The 20,539-nt window shown below is 38.2% G+C and overlaps 1 protein-coding gene across 3 annotated transcripts; it reads right to left on the bottom strand.

Annotated features, from left to right (window-relative positions):
• Positions 1-11: 11 nt before the first annotated feature.
• Positions 12-20,539, bottom strand: LOC148740786 (roundabout homolog 3-like). Of its 3 annotated transcripts, XM_088731504.1 has the most exons (9): positions 20,405-20,539; positions 19,404-19,476; positions 5,589-5,750; positions 5,125-5,457; positions 4,396-4,692; positions 3,884-4,195; positions 3,214-3,516; positions 1,952-2,091; positions 12-1,382 (listed from the first exon to the last, which is right to left on the bottom strand). In XM_088731504.1, the coding sequence occupies exons 3-9, from the start codon at positions 5,707-5,709 to the stop codon at positions 1,212-1,214; spliced, it is 1,677 nt and encodes a 558-aa protein (XP_088587630.1). In that variant the 5' UTR covers positions 5,710-5,750; positions 19,404-19,476; positions 20,405-20,539; the 3' UTR covers positions 12-1,211. The 3 variants fall into 3 exon arrangements, with proteins under 3 accessions (XP_088587630.1, XP_088587633.1, XP_088587634.1); XM_088731507.1 differs by lacking the exons at positions 19,404-19,476; positions 20,405-20,539 and adding an exon at positions 15,974-16,182; XM_088731508.1 differs by lacking the exons at positions 19,404-19,476; positions 20,405-20,539 and adding an exon at positions 8,003-8,151.

Below are 20,539 nucleotides of genomic sequence, written 5' to 3'. Positions count from 1 at the left end.
AGCGATTGTGCTCTTGTACAGCAATTTGCATTTATTGATATTCGATATTTCTGTAGAAGATAATGCGATGTTGTGATGTTGTTTACTGAATAGTTAATACTCCATGACACTTGTTCAAGGCGTTCTTGTCCCTTATGGAACGAAAATGATTTTTTTGCCGCATTTGTACTACTTTCTAAACAAGTTTTAGCTTTGATAGTTATACCCTGCATTGAGGTGTATCTCGTGTGTTAATCTAATTTTCTTTAGGGTGAGGTAGCTCTAGGTGCATTATTAATACATCATTAAGCATTCTATCCGTTGATTCGTTGTGGGGTACAGAGCAAACTGGGCTTGTGTAAGTAAAGCCTTAAGAGACCTTTGAGCGCCGTTCTGCGCTGGCGCATATAAGAAGTGTCATCCTTTTTAGTAGTAAAGTCACACACCCTTCTGTACCTTACTTTGTCTAGACAGCTCGCAGCACGACGGAAGTACCCGACTGTTTAGGAATTCCTTAAAGCATCGCCTAAGCCATTTTCATTTAAGTTCAGACAGACCGGCAAGCCAACAAATGTAGCTGAAACTTTACTCGAGTTTGATTACAATGGTCTAGATTTTATAATATATCACTAGATTTTATATCGTTTCAACCACCTTATCTGACTTGTAGACAACGATTGGACTTCCAAAGAAATGTCGGCAACTTGTAGCAACAACAGATCGAGACTAACTAAGCATACGAGAAGAATGTTTCTTTTGTCAGGCGATCAGGAACATATCGGAAACACATCAAATCTGCAGTAATTACAACGAACAAGGCATGCTTAGATATGATATCTGAATGATAAAACAGCTCTTTCCTGGCATTAGTTTCTTCATTGTCACCTACATCAGTCTTGGAGTCAGAGGCCTACATACATACATTCATACATACATACATACATACATACATACATACATACATACATACATACATACATACATGCATACATACCGAGCCCACATACCGATACTCATATATTTTAACTCAAAAGATAACGCAGATTTACAATCTGGCTCATTTGGACATGAGGACAGCAAGCAAACGAATTTACATGAATCCATTCAAGTCCAGAAACAAAAGAAAACGAACTTCAATAAGGAAAGGCAAAAGAAAAAAAAAACCGAAAATAGAAATAGAAAAAAGAAATGGAAAATTCCGTGTGTGTTATTAGAAATAGTCGCCCGGACGATCACAGTTCCTCCAAACCGTTATTCATTGGGAACAGAAGCAACTTTTCTTCGACCTTTCCCACGCTCTTGGTTCCAAGTGACGGGGCCTCTACAGCATCCTGAGTAAAGAAGACTGTTTCGCATTTGCCGTTGCTCATATGGACCCTTGCGAATTTCTTTTGCCCTTCCAGCTGCGGTTTATCAAAGGAAAAAAAAATTGTGACGAGTAACCCAAGAGGCGTGTTTGTGCATTGTTTGATTATTTGTTGTTGTCTATCTTCCTCAAATCCTGTTTTTTTTTTTTTTTTTTTTATTTACGGCCAAGAGCGCTCCAGTAGTTTTCAAAGTAAAAGGGAAGCGAATGAGTGATGGATAAAATAGTTCTTTTCTTTTTTTTTTTTTTTTTTTTTTTTAAGTTTTAGAGAACTGTAAACAACTACATACACCTCAAAGAAGCATACTTGGGTTCCAGGCACACTTAGGCGTTTTCAAACGTGTCCTTTTTGTCTCAAACTAAGTGAAGCAAACTATTTTCACCCATAGTAGCGCTTTCTTTTTTATCTCAATTGTCCACGCTACTCCGTTCTCATTGAAAAAGTATCCCTATTGAACCGTGTTCGTCTGTCGTCCACGATAAGACGTCAAAAATGTAAATGAAAGCAACAGTACATATACGATTTTCGACGTTTTCAAAAGCCTCCGTTTCCACTTATCCATTCCATAAAAAGGAAAAAGAAAAAAAAATAGAAAGAACGTTTACCTTTTTACCACGTTTACAACGCATGTACCACCAAAGCCCCAAAACACCATTGATAAGCACAGTTATCACAGCACAAGATACTGCGACTGCTATCGCCATGTAAATGGTTGAGCTTTCTTGTAGTCTTACTGGTGTAATTGCTGTAAGATACAATTCAAACGAAGTTAGAAACTAAATGGCCTACAACCTTCATGACAGTGATTTAAAATGCTAAAAAACAGAACCATGTAAAGTCCAATTCGATCAATTAATTACAACTGCTACAGCTTCCAGGAAAACCAAAATGTATTCAGATCGCTGAAAGAGGGCCTTGTAGTTTCGGTCTTCTAATGCTTAACCATTACAGTTTTTGAAAAATACACACCTAAAAGCTCTAGAAATGATAGCTTTTCACATTGTGGTAAATTCCCTGCTTGGAATGCCATGCCATGGCTATCGTCAATCTAATCAATTATGTGATTATTGGATTTATCTAGTTATATGTTATGTGATTGGGTGATGGACTGTTCCATCACGAGTGTTCGATTTCAACCAAATGTCCGCTGACAACACTACGGAATCGTAAAAGTTAAGGCAGTCCCTTCATCAATCATACTTGAACAAAATGTAATGGTTGTTACCACCACTTGTGTAACCAGGACAGTTGAGAGTAACACCCGAGTCACGCTCGAACGTTCTAATTTGAGTTGATGTTTTAACGCTGGGTATTAATATGCACATAATTGTAGATAGCAGAAAGGCGCGGGAAGAACGATTTAACAGAATATATTGTATGGCAAAGATACCTCGTATTTTGAGTCGTACGAGTTGAATAGCATAATTCAGTTATTTCCAATGGTATTTTCGTTTTCTTTTTCAGTCTGTTTGATCATTATATTTATGTAAAACTTAATTTTTCATTTTAAGTTTCTCTCCATCACGTGTCAACTGTTCAAGCGTGGCAGTTTGATTTTAATGGCGTTCCCTCGATAGTTTCCCTCCAGTCGAAGTCGAGACCGCGACGTAGGGTGGGAAATATTTTTGCGAAAGTCAATTGTAACTTGCACGCATGAAGAATATTGAGGTAAGGCAATCCAAACGTGTAATCAAGTGTTAAATCTGTAGCTAGTCTAACAAAACGAAGTTTGAAAATGTTTACGCATTGTTTTGTCAGTGCAAATTCATGCGTTTTGATTATACGGTCTGCATTTCAATTTTGATGACTTAGATAAATTTTTTTTTAAGAAAGAATACGATTTGTTCCCTTGATTTTAATAACTCGCCTTCCTCTATGTGTAAAAAAGCCACATTTGACGTCCTCTCTCCCGCACTGTTATTTACAAAGCATTGATATGTGCCTGCATCTTCCTTCGTCGCCTCTGTTATCAGCAGCACGCTGTGGGATTTTGTGTCATCTAAATCAAGAATGGTTCTTAACCTTGGATTGGTTTTTGTAACATTTGGATCATTGTTCTTAATCCACGTAATGTTTGGCTGTGGAAGACCCGTGGCGGTGCAGCTGAAAACTAGGTCGGAACCAATAGAATAAGTTTGGTTTTTTGGATGTTCGACTATCTCTGGCTTTTCTGTGATTATAGAAGAAAAAAAAACACAAATATTATTGCAAAGGTGAGAATAAATTAATATTATGTTGAGAGGGGATTTCTCAAGGTAATTAAGATAAGAAGAGTAAATGTGACACTGTTTCTTTTAAATGTACTCAAGGCGTTCAACCTAAGTTATCATCATAATTTTTGTTTCCATGGGAATATAAAGGCAAAACGCACTATAAAATGAGCCAAATGAAGTTGCTTTATTTGGAAAATCGTGCCCTTTTCATTGGAATTTCTTGAAATAGCTTATTTTTTTGCGAATATTCACTTGTATGAATGAAGTTAGCCAAAGGCACAAGCTAAAGCGAGTATCTACATTCATTTATTATATAAATCTCACCTAAATTCCTTGGGATTAGAAAAACTACTCCTGATTCTTTTCTCCCAGCGCTGTTCTTTGCAATGCACTGATATATTCCATAATCTTCTCTCTGTACTCCTGTTATTAAGAGCAGGCTACGAATGTCGTTAGCGTTGCGTTCCTGAATGACACTTGCTCTGGGGTTGGACTGTAAAGGGTATGAAGCATTGTCCTTTATCCAATAAATGGTTGGCCTCGGAAGGCCCTTAACAGTGCAGCTAAATGTAGCATTGGAACCAATCGAGGCCCTTTCGTTCTTTGGACCTTCGACAATCTCAGGTTTTTGGACATCTGCAAATACACATCCAAGCAACTATTTGAGTTTATGTGACGCGATGATTTATAGATAGGGATGAAAAAGAAGAAGAGGAAAAAGCTTATGATGAAGAAAGAGGTGTAGAAGACTTTCGCAATTTTGATCTCAAAAGTAAGTCCTAGGAGCAACCCTCGTCAAGATCCTTATTTTCCCTCTTATTTAAAAAGCATCTAACCTATGTTTAAGACAACCACTCCTGATTGAGTTCTTCCAAAGCTGTTGTTTGCAATGCACTGGTATTTTCCATAATCTTCCATCTCTACGCCTATAATCAACAGGTGGCTGCAATTCGTTTGGCTGTCTTGAATAACTCGTGCTCTAGGGTTGGTTCGTAAAATGTGTGAAGTATTGACCTTTATCCAATGGATAGTTGGCCTCGGAAGACCCTTGGCAGTGCAGCTGAAAGTAACATTGGAACCGATCAGGACACTTTGGTTCCTTGGACCTTCAAGAATCTCAGGTATATGGACATCTGCAAATTAATATCGATCTATTTATTTGGATGCATGTGGTGCAGTGATTTCTTTCTTTGAGCAGTGCGTTTCAATTGCTGTCAGCCAATAGTCACAGGAAGGAGCTTTGCAGAATTTCCTTTAGCAATGAAATACATATTGGAATTGTGTGTCCATAAATTCCAGGAGTTTCTTAGATGCTGATTATTTGGCGCTCCCTTTTCCTTAATTAAACAACTCACCAAAAAAACAAACCAAAACAAAACAAAACAAAACAAAACAAAAAACAAAACAAAACAAAAAAGACAAAACAAAGCAAAACAAAACAAAACAAAAAAACAAAACAAAACAAAACAATCTTCTATCGCAGCGAAACACAGCATCTGCCTTTGTATTAAAGAAAACGGGATGTCTATTTTTATGTAAAATTCTGATAAGCCTGGTTTGCTTACCTGGGATCCTTATTTCAAATGAACTCCTTGTGCAGTGTTTTGCATAACCATTTCCCGCTTGGCAAGTGTAAGAGCCAAAGTTTTCAAGTGTCAAATTTGTAAGCACCATTAGACAGCTTAACTTAAGTTTATAAGCATGTATGTTTGAGGGCTGTAGGCATTTAGCTCCAACGTGTCTACCCTGTGGATCGTACCACTCGATATAATCAACCCATCTATCCATATATCCTGAGTCTATCTTCCTGGGCTCCGCTGTACAAGTCAGGGTTATGGAGGCACCAATGTGTAATTTGTTGTTTTCTGGACTTGAAGATATATCGACAACGGGTCTAACTGTGCAAGAGAGAAAACTCGTGGATCAAAAACAAATGATTAAATCAATAAATAGATTAATTAGATAAAAAAAAATTAAGTTTTTAAGCACTCTATCTTTTTAAAAAAAGATAGAGATGCTCATTACTTACTTCTTAAGTTGGAATTACACGTTTCGCCTCTGACCAAAGGAAGACTCCATAAAACGCCGGTAAGAGTCAATAATAATATGCACTTTGCCACTTCTCCTAACCAAGAGTCTGGAGTCATCATGAAACGTTAAACAGTGTCAGTGTCGTGGTGGTTCCTAGAGCCTGTAAAAGGGATTGCCCATTGAAAAAAAAAACAGTATGAAAATCAGCAAAGCAAAGGTTTTACTTGACCGGAAAGGATCTGACACACTAACAAAATTTTTTCCATCTCAAGGCTTATCAAAAGGAGTTTGTATGGAACTGCGGATAATAACAACTTCCAATGATGTTATATTTAATCTGCTATAAAGAGACATCTTTCAGTAGCCAACAAAACAGGCGTAATTTTGGCGGGCCAATGCTCAGTACTATTAACGTAAAGGTTATAACGCCATCTTTGATATTTAAAGCAGCGGAAGGCTGGGAAGAGAAGTACATTTGTACAAAGCGGGTAAGCGACAGTCAAAAATAAGGAAAAAAGAGTGGGTGGGCAATTACCCCACCACCCCCTCCCCCCCCCCCCCACCCCAAAACGCCAACTCTAGTTCTTATTCAAAGATGGCCCGGCCGAGGAAGTGATTGCAGTCGCTCTATTAAGAAGCCTGTACCTCGGGCTAATCTATTACTAGCACCCAAACACTCAATCAAGTCGAAGACGACTGCATATCGAAAATACTTTGTTGTTTGAGTCAAACGCGTCGGGATTCAATAGTTAACAAAGAGTGACAAAGAATCCGTAAGGCGCACATTATACCTCGGGCTAGTTCGTGCTCGTCTTGGTGACGCAACCCAGGTCTGGGGACCCCAAAGCATTAAACTAATTTCTAAACTGGAAAGTATCCAAAGACCTGCCACCAAATTCATTCTTTGCTTACCTTTTTCAACAAATATCTCTTGCAAAGAAAGACTAATGTTTGTAAACCAACTTCCTGTGTGCTACTGGCACGAATTACTAGATCTAGTTTACTTTTACAAGGCTACACAGAATATGATTCACTTAGATCCGTCCGTTGTTCCCTTCGTGCGCGAATGCGCGCACAGGACCCGTACATCCGTAATCAGCTCTCAATCCTTTGTGCCTAAAAATTGCAGGACTTCTACCTTTCAGAAACATTTTTTCGTTAGAACCACTAGAACCTGGAATCTGCTTATTAGTAGACTTGACCTAGGTAATGTTACCCTTGTGAAATTTAAATCTGTTCTTTACGGTTATTACTCGCGGGCTCTAGCAATAAACTATGCCCGGATTCTCCAAGGAGCTTCAAAAGCATTTGTTTGAAATATAACACAGCCAGGCTTTTAGACCAAGAAATTAGCTGCTGCATTTGCTTTAAATTGCTACTTTTTTATATACTTCATATATTTATAAATATCTATTATTCATACTTTATATATTATTTATATACTTTTAAATACTTTTATTTCTGGGTCCGCAGTAATTGTTGGCCTCAGCTGTTGCGGTGTCCTTGCCCAAATTTTGAAGTTATTTATAATTGTATTAGATGCTCTTATTACTTATTACTAGGCTTGTATTTCCTCATTTTTTTTCTTTTTTTTTTTCTTTTTTTTTTTTGGTTATCTTCAGGGCGAAGCTAATAAAATAAAATAAAATAGAATAAACAATACACAATTAAAAACTGGAAAAACATCAAGTCCTACTTTGGTAACAGCTCTTTCAAGAATGCGATAAAGCAGCCATAGTAGAAGCTGTAGCATGCGGGTAGGCTGGACAATCTACCGTAGCCACATGTTTGTTGCAAATCGCTTTATAATTTCACAGTTACGTGGTCTTTTTTGATGACGTGTTAAATTTCCATGCAATGAAAGGCATTTTATATCGGAACAGGCGTGAAAGAAAATTTAAAACTACCTTAGTTTTGAAGTTTCTTTCAGAGACTTCAAAATTGAGGAAGTTTACCAATATGTTATTGGTAATATTGGTAATTACTAGCGGGACGAAAAGTCTTAGCGCATCCCTTAGTGTCAGTCAATGAGATTCATATTTCAGGCTCATATTTCCATATTTCAGGTTCATATTTCTTACCAACCAAATATGTACAAAAACAGAGAAAAATTTTTAACGGAACGGCAATTTCCCCTGAAGGGTCAGGGTTTAATACAGCAGGCAAAATTCTAGAATGAGTGGCCATTGAAATAAACGCTTATTCGTTTTGAGCACCTTTAATCTCAAAACCTTGGAATAGTCTCTTGCAGTTCTGTTTGAAAAAGCCTGATTTCTATTCTATAGGTCAGATGTTAGTTTGACCAGAAGCAGGAACCTATGGGTGGCTGTTTTCGCCATCCCTAGCTACTTCCCTCTAAGGTTAACGTCACTGTGATTAATAACAAGAAACAGGAGAAGGATAAATTCTTACTTTGTGATGAATCGTTCAAAGAAGACGGGAAGTGATGAGCCAACCAGTTATTGAATGGTAGCGGATGGGCAGGCTAGCTGACCTGATAACTTTTAGTGACTTTTGTTAACGTAAAGCACTTTTAAGAGCTACGCGCTTCATGAAGTATCCCACGCGAATTCCTCAAAGCATTATTCGTCACTAGCACGCAAGAATTGCGTGTTTGATTTGTATTCAATTAAATCGTGGGGAAGCAAATTATTTCAGAACAAAGGACGCCGATGACTACCCTGCCATCAAGTTAAATTGCATGTTTTTTACGGATAAATAAAGAAGATCAGTGGAGGAGTTACCTTTATCACATAGCTCAACTTCGGTGTAATTAAATCCAATTGCGCGAACGTAAGTCATGTTCCACTGTATGAAAAGCTTAACTATATGCGAAGTTTGATTGATTTTTGCTTTTGATCATAGCCTAGGGGACATACATATCATTAACGTCAAGCTAACAATATTTTTTTTCCTCCGTGGGCATGTTGTGCATGTTACGCCACTCTTTTGATTTTGCGTGCGATTTACATTAACAAGCAGACGCATAGTAACTTGGAATCTATTTTAATGGTCATGTAACATGCGCCTTGAGAAGAAGCTTATTTTTCCACTATTGATTGCGAAGTTCCCGTCCAGTTTGGCCGTGCGTTTTCAAAGTTTTCCAGATGGTTTTTCCGTTCCGTCCCTATTTAAATGGACTTTTAAGAGCTCAAAATGAAAAATTATACTCGATTTGGAAAAAAAGATAGACATTCATTTCTTAAAAGTAACAAAATCAGCTTTCGATCATACAATACTTCCATTCACAAAAGCAATACGAATATGGAGGTAAGTTTTGGCCGTAAATTTCACTAAACAACGATTCAAGCGGAAGATGGTTAATTTCTTAAGTGGGTCGTTTGCACGAAAATAATTATGACGTTTTTCGCTTCTACATAACATATTTAGCATTTCTTGTAATAAAGCTTCTATCTCTTGTCTTATTTTCTTCTCAAAACTTGACAGCTGAGTAAATATTTTGACACAAACTTCCATTTTCATAAAAGGTTGAAAGTTTTTAAAGAAATTACCTTGTTACCCCCACGGCGTCCGTGGGGGTAACAAGGTAATTTGGTTATATCGACTAAGATGAAATTATAAACTGGCCACCGTAACGAGTTCAAAAGCTGACGTTTCGACCGAAGGGCTAACGCTCGAAACGTCAGCTTTTAAACTCGTTACGGCGGCCAATTTATAATTTCAACTTAGTTGATATAACCAAATTACCTTATCATATTAGGGCTAGCTTGTATAAAGATGATTTACTCTGTTGTTTTCTTTTTTCGATTATGCGATCTCAATATATTTATTTCCAAACATAACGACATAACGACATTTTCAACGATTTTGAAATTTGTCTAAAAGTTATCACCCGGCTTATGTCGTTTAGGTTTCACTCAAGCGGGAAATTCCGGCCGGCTCATCGAAGGAACTCGTTTAGAAATGAATAGATGTACATACGCCCACTTAAATTTTTCGCTTACGAACTTCTACCTGCCTGTTATGGTAGCGACGGCTTTAAGCAGCACCAGCTCCAGCAAAAATTGCACACGTAGTGACATTTCGCTGTTTTTTGCATTCACCTAGTTTTAGGCTTTATCCCTAAGATTGGATATAAAACATTACTTTATTAAGGGATTTCGTTACGAAACTACAGTTCACTTTCTGGCAGAATACCATGGGATTTCAATGAACGTGAGGACTTTGAAGAGAAGGCTACGTCACTACGGTTTACAAAGAAGAAACCACATTCATTCAGAAGTTTCTAAGACTTCGTCGTTTATGCAGTGATGACTCTGATTTCCACCACAAATCAGAGTCAGTGTGCCAGTTTTTCGATAAACGTGGTTACCCTGTTTCTGTCGTTCAGGCGGGTTACCACCGCGCCCAACTTATTGATCGACATTCAGCCCTACAAACGTCGCATAAGGGAGATTCCGACCGCATTCCATTCACTCTCACGTTTTACCCTCACAACCACTCAGTTAAATCCATCATTCTTAAAAACTTTAAATTACTTCAAAACGATCCAGAGACAAGCACTATCTTTTCGCAGCCTCCGCTCATTTCATTCAAACGCGACAAAAACATAGGCAATTTTTTGGTCAGAAGTTCTTTTCAGACTAATAACCAACCAGCACTTTTAAATGCGCTCGTGCACGATGGAAAACGTGTCCTTTCATTCACAGCACTGATAAAATATCGGGACCTAAACGATCCATCAAGATCACCGATCACTTCACGTGCACCTCCGCTAATGTAATCTATTGCATAACTTGCACTTATTACAAAAACATAGACATCGGCCAAACAGGCAGAAGACTAGGTGACCGATTCCGAGAACACCTTCGAGAAGTGGAAAGGAATGACAAGGACACATCGAAACCAGTCGCTAGACATTTTAATATACCTAATCATTCTAAGCAACATATGGCAATCTGCGGTCTTTCCTTACGTTTAGGAAGCACGGAAAGCCGTAAAAATCTTGAACAAAAGCTTAGCCTGCAGTGCCGGCGTATTTTGGGCGCACGAGTGCACAATTTCGTATTAGGCCGCCATCTTAGATTTGGTAACTGTGGAGAATTGGGGCGAGGAAATAGTTTCCGAGAGAGTAGGTGTTAAGTGGAAAAATGGGCAATGGGGCAGAGGGAGGGGAAGGAAAAAATATTTCCTCCCCTCCCTCTCCCCCGTTTGCCCATTTTGATCTCACCTTATTTTACGACGTGGCCATGACAACGATGATTACTTCGATTTACTTTCAACTCGAAGAAACTACGAATTTACACTAGAAAAACGATAATAACCCAAGAAAGCAGTTTCTGCTCGAAGATGTGAACAACCAAAGCTCGATTCGAATGAATTTTGTTCCCCGGAGCCTCGCTTGGGTGTTCAAGTTTTGCTACCAGTCTCTCACGTTGAAATATATCGAAATTGGTCTATTAGACAGCAATTTGAGAAATCCTTGATCATTTATTTACACAACGTAATTGAATTTATCCCACCTTCTTCTAGCAAGATTAAAAATAGGTCAAAAGTAACCTGTTATTTAACTATGTGCTATACAAAATAATCGACTGAAAATCTGGCTTTTGGAAGATGAAGTGTGGTTCTTTTCGATCTCAAAAGGATTTTTTGGGGAATGATTCAGTGCGATTTAATCAAATTTTAAAGTTGGATAAAATGAGCGATTTGACGATGCCGTCAGTTATTCGAAAATGTACACATTCACAAGCAAACTCGATGTTTTCGCATTTTACATCCAATCTACAGCCGTATTTAATATAATATCATCTTACCGTCCATATTGCTGTACCACAAAAGCGGACTGCAGTCTTGAAATTGTTGCATTGTTCCCATAATAGCGTTACAACTTGGCAGGATAGTCAACACCTCCTCATAATGATTGTTCACAAAGCGTATCTCAGGGTTTCTCTCTTTCCATTTCGTCGAGTAGGAGGCTGTAATTACTTCACGTAAGATATCTTTGTTTAAATATAAGTCTTTAACTAAACTGCGAACCAAATGTTGGCGGAATGTTGCTGGTTCAGAAACATGTTTCCCGCGTGCAGATTAACGCTAATTAATTCCAAATTAGTTTGGATATATCAACAAAGTTGAAGTGGTAAATTGGCTACCGTAACGATTACAAAAGCTGACGTTTCGAACGTTAGCCCTTCGCTCCGACAAAGGGCTAACGCTCGAAACGTCAGCTTTTGTAATCGTTACGGAGGCAAATCTACCATTTCAACTTTGTTGATATATCCAAATTATTTCGTTACTCCCACCGACGCAGCCCCAAACAGTTTCTTTCGAAACTATCAGCCTTAATTCCAGATTAGGGTCTGCAAAGATACAACTTTGGACTTTGAAGCACGTGGCTACAGGAACTAAGGTCGAGTGTTACATAAAGGAAACAGCAGGAAACAATTATTTAACTCCGATCCTTATTGAGTTCATGTTTTTATTTTATAAATTATTGTTTAGCTTGATAAAGCTCATTTTAGGACAAAAAGAACGAAAGATAAACCTAGTTCGGTGATTAAAACCTCTGCTTGCTACAATACTACTGTATTTTACTGTTGATAAGTTTTGAACTTCCCTGCACTCTTACTAAATTTTCTGCTGTTGACGGTATGTAATATTCAAAATGAGTTACAGTCAAATCTACCAATTGCCTCGAGTAGAGGCATATAAGGATTTTATATAATTTACAAGTATCTTTTAAGAAGCTGAAAAATTGAATCGTATTTGTTTCCTCTTCCTTACTATTTTAATATCTAGATATTGTTTGATCAATTACAGAAAATATCTTGAAACTGGCATTTTCGTTTTACTAACAAAATGAATTGCAGAGAAAAGATGTGAATTCCACAACAGCGTTGCGTGTCGTTCTACTTGTAAAGATATCTACTGCTCGTTCAAAACTATAGTAAGAGTACACTGTGACTTCAACAGACGATCCAGAAAACGGGAAACAGTAATTATACCTCTTCTTGCCTGTTCAAGGCGTATTGAGAGCAATTCCGCTAGTCTCGGTTTTTCCGGGCCAAAATACGAAGTTGACCTAGTTCTTAGCCGAGCAGCAATATTCTCTCCTCCTGCTGACATACATTCCATATTCTCTCCTCCTGCTGACATACATTCGAAGCGTTTCTTGAGTTCCGAGATTCGCAGATATGGTTTTATTTCCAGATCTGAGCTTTTTTGGACCGCTACCGGGAGAAAGTGGGTGAAAAATGTGAAAGTGCTACCTGGGTCGTAGTCTTACTACCGGCACGAGTAACTTACAAGGCAGAGTAGCCTCTGGAGAAGACGTAGTATAAATATATAGTTGTTGAACGTTAGCTTTTACAAACATTTCAGCGAAAGTTGTGGTTTTCCAGGTTTGACCCTTATAAAAGTTCCTTTAAATAGACAAATATTCAAACATTACACTTTTCTTTGTCGCACATCTGCAGTCTTGTATGATGGGCTATGCCCTTTGCAGATCTTTCGCTCTTTTTTTGTCCTAAAATGAGCTTTATCCCCCAAAGTACCATGAAACATTCAATTATGATACATTAAATTATGATCGGAGTTAGATAATCGTTTGCTCCTGTTTCGTATATGTAACAAACGACCTTAGTTCCTGTAGCCACGTGCTTCATAGTCCAATGTTTTAATTTTTGCGTTTTACCTCAGTAGACCTCATTTTGAATTAATTAGCATTATTCTGCACGCGAGAAATATGTTTCTGAACTAGCAACATTCCTCTTACATTTGGTTCACGGTTCGGTTGTAGACTTATAATTAAACAAAGATCTCTTACGCGAAGTATTTCAAAGAAATGGGAATAGAGAAACCCCGGCCCAAGATACGCTTTGTAAACAATCAGTATCACTATGTGTTGACTATCCTGCCACGTTCTATTGCTATTGAGGGAGCAATGCAACAATTTTAGGACTGCAATCCCCTTTTGTGATACAGCAATATGGACGGTAAGATGATATTATGTTAAATAAGCTGTAGATTGGATGTAAAATGCGAGACAATTGAGTTTGTGTGTGAATGTGAACATTTTCGAACAACTGACGGCATCGTCGAATCAGCTCATTTTATCCAACTTTAAAATTTGATTAAATCGCACTGAATCATTTCCCCAAGAAATCCTTTGGAGATCGAAAAGAACCACACTTCAACTTCCAAAAGCGAGATTTTCAGTCGATTATCTTATGTTCGCGCTAAAACTCGTGCACGTGACATTGCTGTGTGGCATGCGGTTTCGTTTTTGTTTGTTTGCTTTACTCTCGCCATTCTGTCAAGAGTTTGTCGTGTAGTTCGTTGCGTAAATAAATCATGCTAAAATTGAACGTACTCGTCGTCCTGAATCCTCGTTAAATCGCCGGAACATCTTATATAGCACATAGTTAAATAACGGGTTACTTTTGATCTATTTTTAGCCTTGTTAGAAGAAGGTCGGTTGAATTCAATTATATTGTGTAAATAAACGATCAAGAATTGCTGTCTAATGTATTGATGTTGTTTTTCAAGATTTGGTAGTTTTTATCGGTCCGAGTGTTTTCAATTCGTGGCGTGAAGCTACGAGACTCGTCTGTAATTTTGAGCTTCAAAAGCGCATTAGGTCGAAATTCAGTTATAATCGACTTTCTATAAAATAAATCGATATTTAGCCAAACGAAGTATGTAGTGCTTTGCTTCACCGTAAGGCGTACCTAACTTGAGAATATGAGCCGAATCGAAGTTCTTTGGCAGTTGCCACCAAATGTTTGACCGTTGGTATCATTCGCTCTTAAAGTCGCTGTGCGAATCCTAAAAAAACACCCTCCCAATTCCCTCTAGAAAGACTTCGACGCGCTTTCGGAAAAGAAATTCCGTTGAAAACATCGACTCGAAGATTCCAAATGACGCAGTGAGGAAAAGCAGAGAGAAATATAGAACGCATAAAAAAGGCGTTATGCGACCTGCTGTTGAACTTATCACTAAGAATACTTTAACATCTCGTCTTGAACCGTCCGTTCTTGTCGAAATCTCTGCGAATAAACAGTTAAACAGAAAAGTTGAACTTTCAAAAGAATTTGGCCTCGTTTGCGTTCGCTTTCGGTTAGGTTCACATGGCTTTAATCGCGCTCTCCCAGACAACAAAAGTTTTGAAAAATCCTGAACATTCCATATATAATTGTGACTAGAGGTTTCGTTTCCAATCGCATTCCGTGATTTCCGTTTCAAAATTGACTTTCGTGTTAATGGAGATTTACCAGACGTTCCTAATTCTATTCAATTGAGACCTATTGCGAATAGAGATTTTTAGAAATTTAAATTGTAACTTCAGTAATGGACTAGACTTAGGACATATTAAAGTTCCCACAGCAACCAGGTGAACAATCAGACATGGTTTGATGTTACTCTGTTTTACAGATTTAATAACTGTAACCGGGGAAATCACAATTCATCGACCCAAAGTTTCGACACTCCTGTCAAGTGCCTTCATCAGGGGTGATCTTATCTTTACAAAAGAGAGATTAGAGACCCCGTGTACAACCACTCAGAGCGGGATATTTGGGATCAATGGAAAGTTTAGGAGGTCATACGCTTGCCAGCCTGTCGTGAAGTAATGTTAATTTCGAGGTAGCTGCTAACTATATGGCTCTCTAATTAAGGATGCGATCCCGTCAAAGAAACCCGAGTTTCATCTGCCCGATGAAAATGAAACCTATTTCATAATATTTGTACTCATGTCCCGAAAATTGCTCGTTTAGTATCGAAGCATATTTGTTGATTAGTATTCTCATATTGATCCAGGCGGGACAGGGAAAATTCTTGAAGCATAGATACCCACGACATTGACCGTGCTTAAATAGGATGTATTTTCCTTGAAACTTTATCTTCAACAGGATATATAAATTTCAGTCCTTACAGATGTCTATGCCCCGCAAAAACCTCACTTGCTATTTGAACTTGGGATATTTGGTGACATACCCTGCTTCAGGCTAAAAAATAAGTGGGAGGGCTGGGTGGAAATATAACTTTAGGCAGGATCCTAAGAGTTCCTGCTTGAGGTCCTAACTTATGTATCCCGCGCGCGGCACAACATTATACATTGGGGAGTAAGTTTATAATACTTCTGCTCCCTCCATTCTTTGTCTAGCTCAATATTATTTGTTTGAGGGGATATCTGAAAGCTGGGGTATACCCGGTGATGTCGTCCAGCGTGTCAAAACGTGTGCCTGTTAATACTTTTTTTCTTTCTCCTAATCCCCACTTTAATTGAAAAACTGGATTGACAGTGTTAGGGGAAATTACGCATCGGTCACTCTGGTTTGAAAAACAATGCCTACCTTAACCTATCAGCTAAATAAGTTAGATTTAATCTACTTATGACGATTACTCAACTCACAAACTTACAGGACAAGTTGCTGTATTAGTTGAAGTATCTTCTTAAAACCACCCGGTCAGACTCAATACCGGATCAATTTCCGCGGTAAGCGAAAGCGGTTTCACTTAGTGTTATGGATTAGAGCTTCGAATAGTAAGTCCAGTCTGACAACGTCAACAACCTTTACCACTTGGTACTCACGATCGAGTCCTAACTTGCAATTGCGAAGTATTTTATTATAGTCGGGAAACTTTGCGTGGTAGTTGCGTGGTAGTTGCGTGGTACGTAGTTTTACGACACAAACAAGTCATTGATAGAATGCTCTAGAAAATTCGATAAACAACAAAGGATTCTAGAAATTCTTTTGCACTTCCTGTTTTTCTAAAAACTTTCAGAAACTTTAAGAGTCCAGTACGTTTATAGTACTCCATAACACAGTTTATGACGAGATCCTGCTGTTCGAATATTACATCATAGTAAAAATTGTGAAGACAATTTGGTTGCACGTTTCCACTCAACAAACAGGTAACTGGAGAATAGGAGTTTCCGGCTCGAGGCGTAGCCGTAAGCAGATCTGCCCACGTGAGTTTTCTCTAAACTTCTAAATTCAACTACCTATTACCATGATCTCGATGAAACTGCCTGCCGAAGCAAAATCAAATTATTACAAGGCAGTGGAACGCAGTAGTTCACCTTTTCTATAAATAGAGGTTCCCTTAGCTACGCTCGACGGATGAAGTGTCATTAGCGAGCAAGAATATTGATCAAATATTGAATAATGGACATGTTTACGTATCAAAAATCAATGTTGAATATCCATTTCTGCGGAAGTCCGGAGAGGGTTTCTATATGGCTAAGGAACGAGGGAAGTTGATAACCTAGAGCTTATTTTTCTTTGCGCTTTAAAGGAAGGATTTCTTTTTATCTGGTGGATTTATATTTGAATTATGTTACTGGGACGGGAAAGCAATTTCTCTCAAAATAGCAGGTGTGTACGAGAAAGGATTGCATGAAAATTATTGTGAAGCAGTTGGTACCAGATTTGATTTACTTTCTACTGTTCCACGCTCATCGCAAACGTCAATAGCGTGTGCCTGTCTACCGCTAAGAAAACTGCTTGGAATCTGAAGGATTTTTATGAATCTCATTTTGCGATGGCGTGCAAAATGTGGCATCCGCCATGGATCTTGAATAGGGCCGAAGCATTTTAATCATTTTAAGCTCTTTATCATATTTTTTAAAGAAAGCGACAAAACTTTTGAGTCTGTAAAGTATAGTTCGACAGAAACGTCTGTCATCTTCAGTTAATCACTGTGAAGCGTTCGAATTTGAATTAAATAGCAAGTAGAACAATGCATATTATGTTAATAGGTGATAACAAGAAAGTTATCACTTTTTATCATAATCAGCATTGTTCTAATTACTATTTAATTCAAATTCCAACGCCTTGTTCATGCGAATTTGCACGGATCGTACGAAACCCTGAAAAGTATCTTGAAAGGATTACAACGTTGTGTCGAGCTAGGATTGAAGAGGGAAATTGTCAACAATGAGAGACTTAGCGAACTTGACTTCCATACCCCGACAATTCCATTTCTAATCAAGTGTTAAGATTTTCACTAGGCCTATGCCCAGGAGAAGGATCAATATAATTTCTTCTTACAAGACAAATTGATTAACAGCTGAATAAATATTTTTTGTCCACTGATCATACAAATTGGTAAACGTTAAGAGTCTCTTGAACCAGTGTTTCGAGCGTGAGCTCTTCATTGAAGCGAAAAGACGAATTGTGGGTTTTGTGTGGTTTCTAGAGAGAATAATGACGCTCCCCTACTGGTGAAATGGGTTTGTCGATACGGACAGTGATTAAGAGTGCCGATTTGAAACATCAATTTTTGTTCTAGAATTTTGTGCATTTCCACAAGAATACTCTTTGGAACTTATAGTAATATCTATATTTTTGCCGCCGGAAATTTTTTCTTATCGGTAAATCAAAGATCAATATTTGAATACTTCACTAGATACCGTGGCAACAATTGTTGGATGAAAGTATTTCGGTCTTCTGTGTATTTCATTTCTTTCAACTCGTTATCCGTTGGTTGATCAGTACGATAGCATCAAGCTGAATACCTATTATTCTCGAGAAATTTACTTGCACATTATAAATCTGTTACATTTCAGGCGAAAGGTAATTTAGAGAGCTTCGATTGGTCGAAGTTTACCCTAACCCCAAGCTTGCTTTAGCCCATTAACTTGCTAAGGCAGAGGCTATAAGAAACAAAGGCGTAAAATGCCACTGTTATGTGATTGTTAGTATTCTGCGTGATGGAGCAAAGTGAGATGTGACTCAGGGGACGGGAGGGAAGTGAATTGATTATCCAACCCTCGGCGGAAAGCAATCTTACACACAGTGCATTACCGGAGTCGGACTTCGCGTGAGTTAACATTATCACAGCAAAGCTTCGCAAAGTGATAAACCGTCAACCTCTAACGTAGTTTTCGAAGAGGTGCTCTGAGGTGCGATCCACTCAATGATTAGCCTATCGGCCAAGGGGAATAAGTAGGTGTACTTTTTGGTCAGGGGTAAACAAGGAATAGTGAGAAAGTAAACAAATAAATAAAGGAATGAGGACCCATTCACAAGGATTTACCCTCGAAAATAGGTGCTCTCTTTCTTACTAAAAAATGCTTATATAACTCGTAAATCCAGAAATCAGTAGCTAAAAGTTTTTGAGGAAAAGTTTACCTCTCTAGTCTGCATATCTTACGATAAGGCAAAAATTAACTTCAATTTTCCTCTTCAAGACACAACAACCACTTGGTAGGACTGCCGTGTTGGAATGGAATGATGTGAAGCGGGAGAAGAATGCTCCACAAAACCTTTTAAATTTAATCCGCAATTCGGAAAAAAAATCTCAAACTCCAAAATTCAGTGTGTTTCAAAGAGAAACCATGAACATAAAGAAACGAAAATTTTGGAAATCTGTTTGGCCTTGGTATCGTGTATTTTACTGAATAGTAGCTGCAGAACGTACCACGCTTATTGAAAAGCACCAGAATTAAGACTCTCTATCGACATTTCATTTTCAGTCATCTGCAGTCTTTGTTCTCTCAAATTAACCTCTTTAACCTCTCTGGTGATGAAATGCGCGACATATAGCTGATATATCGACGATACCACGGAAGAATAAAGCGCGATGATCATGAGGCGATATTCGACGATAATCGTTTGCATCACATTTGCGCAATACTATATCCCTGACATGCAACTCTGTGGAGCGCCTCAGTCCTTTTCAATCTCGTTTAAATAAAAATTTGAATTTAGTAAATAAATCTGTCAATGGATGGACATGTGAAGATTCGCTAAATCGTGTTTGCTAGAATTTCAGAACGCTTCAGATATTATCATAACATTTAGACTCTTAAAGCAAGAAAAAACTTTTGTCGCAAATCACTTACCGCACAACAGCAACTTGAACCGTAACCTTCAAACCATGAGCCAAGAGCACGTAGCATAAAATTCTGACGTTTCCTGTTCGCGAAGGTCGAGAGAAAACAATTAGCAAACCGGAATAATTCTTGGGAGTTGTGTCAGTACTAGGATGTGGTGGAAACTACTGCATAACGAAAGAAATTACTGGCCACGAGCGGCCCAATTCAAACTTCACGAACTGACGTGATTCAGTCGTTTGTTGGTGGAACCCGATCAAAATAATTTGCGATTCACTTCGAATTGAAATTGAACGTTGAGTGGCTAAAGTCTATCCAAGATGTAAGTCTCCTATCGTAGCAGGAACGTGCTGGTGACGTAACATGAAGAATGATGGACTGAAGACACTTACGGATGTGGTTTGACATATGATTTGCAAATTTTCTGTCATTTATTTGAATGTTTGCTCGTCTAGTAAAAGAATCGTTCGCATTTTAATGAAATGAATAGAAAAGGGTAAAATTCGTTGATAATGTAAATGAATACTTGTTATTTAGAACCTGCAGAGCCTTGCTGTGCTCTTACTTTGTTGAGCAGTGGCATGGTTGTTTTGGAAATGTCTCTACGAGAACGCCTTTTTAATAAAATTGATTGTGAATATCTAAGCGATCTTCCCAGTAATGAATTACCCTGACTACCTGAGCAGTCGTGGAAACAAGGCCTGAAAACAATTCAGGCCTGTGCGGGATGTGAACCCGATTTCATATTCATTTCTCAACCCGCAGTTTACAAATATAAATAAAGTTTATCTTCAAAAAACCTTCCAAATAGGAAGAGAATACTACGCTAATACGAACTAATTACTAAGTGAGTAAAACATGGCGTGTCCTAAAGTAACATGGACAACTTCTGCTGCATGTCAGATGGTCGAGAACACGTGCGATTGAAAACTAGGCCAAAAACTGAATAAAATTACCGGAAAGGATACATACTGAGATAGCTACAAAAGAAAAGGAATTTAAACACTTACACAACAGGTTGGATTTGATAGCTTGACCAAATGACCTTTAAGATAAGCTGAGCAAAGGGCTCTAACGTAAAGACACGACTAGTCGTTTGCCTGAGAACCCAAGTTACTGAGCCAAATGCCGTTTGTGTGCGGCAA

This window comes from Stylophora pistillata, chromosome 1 (genome assembly GCF_964205215.1).
Source record: "Stylophora pistillata chromosome 1, jaStyPist1.2, whole genome shotgun sequence".
Classification (NCBI taxonomy): domain Eukaryota; kingdom Metazoa; phylum Cnidaria; class Anthozoa; order Scleractinia; family Pocilloporidae; genus Stylophora; species Stylophora pistillata.
Note: the sequence above shows the minus strand (reverse complement) of the source record. Positions and strands in the feature narration are given on the sequence as shown.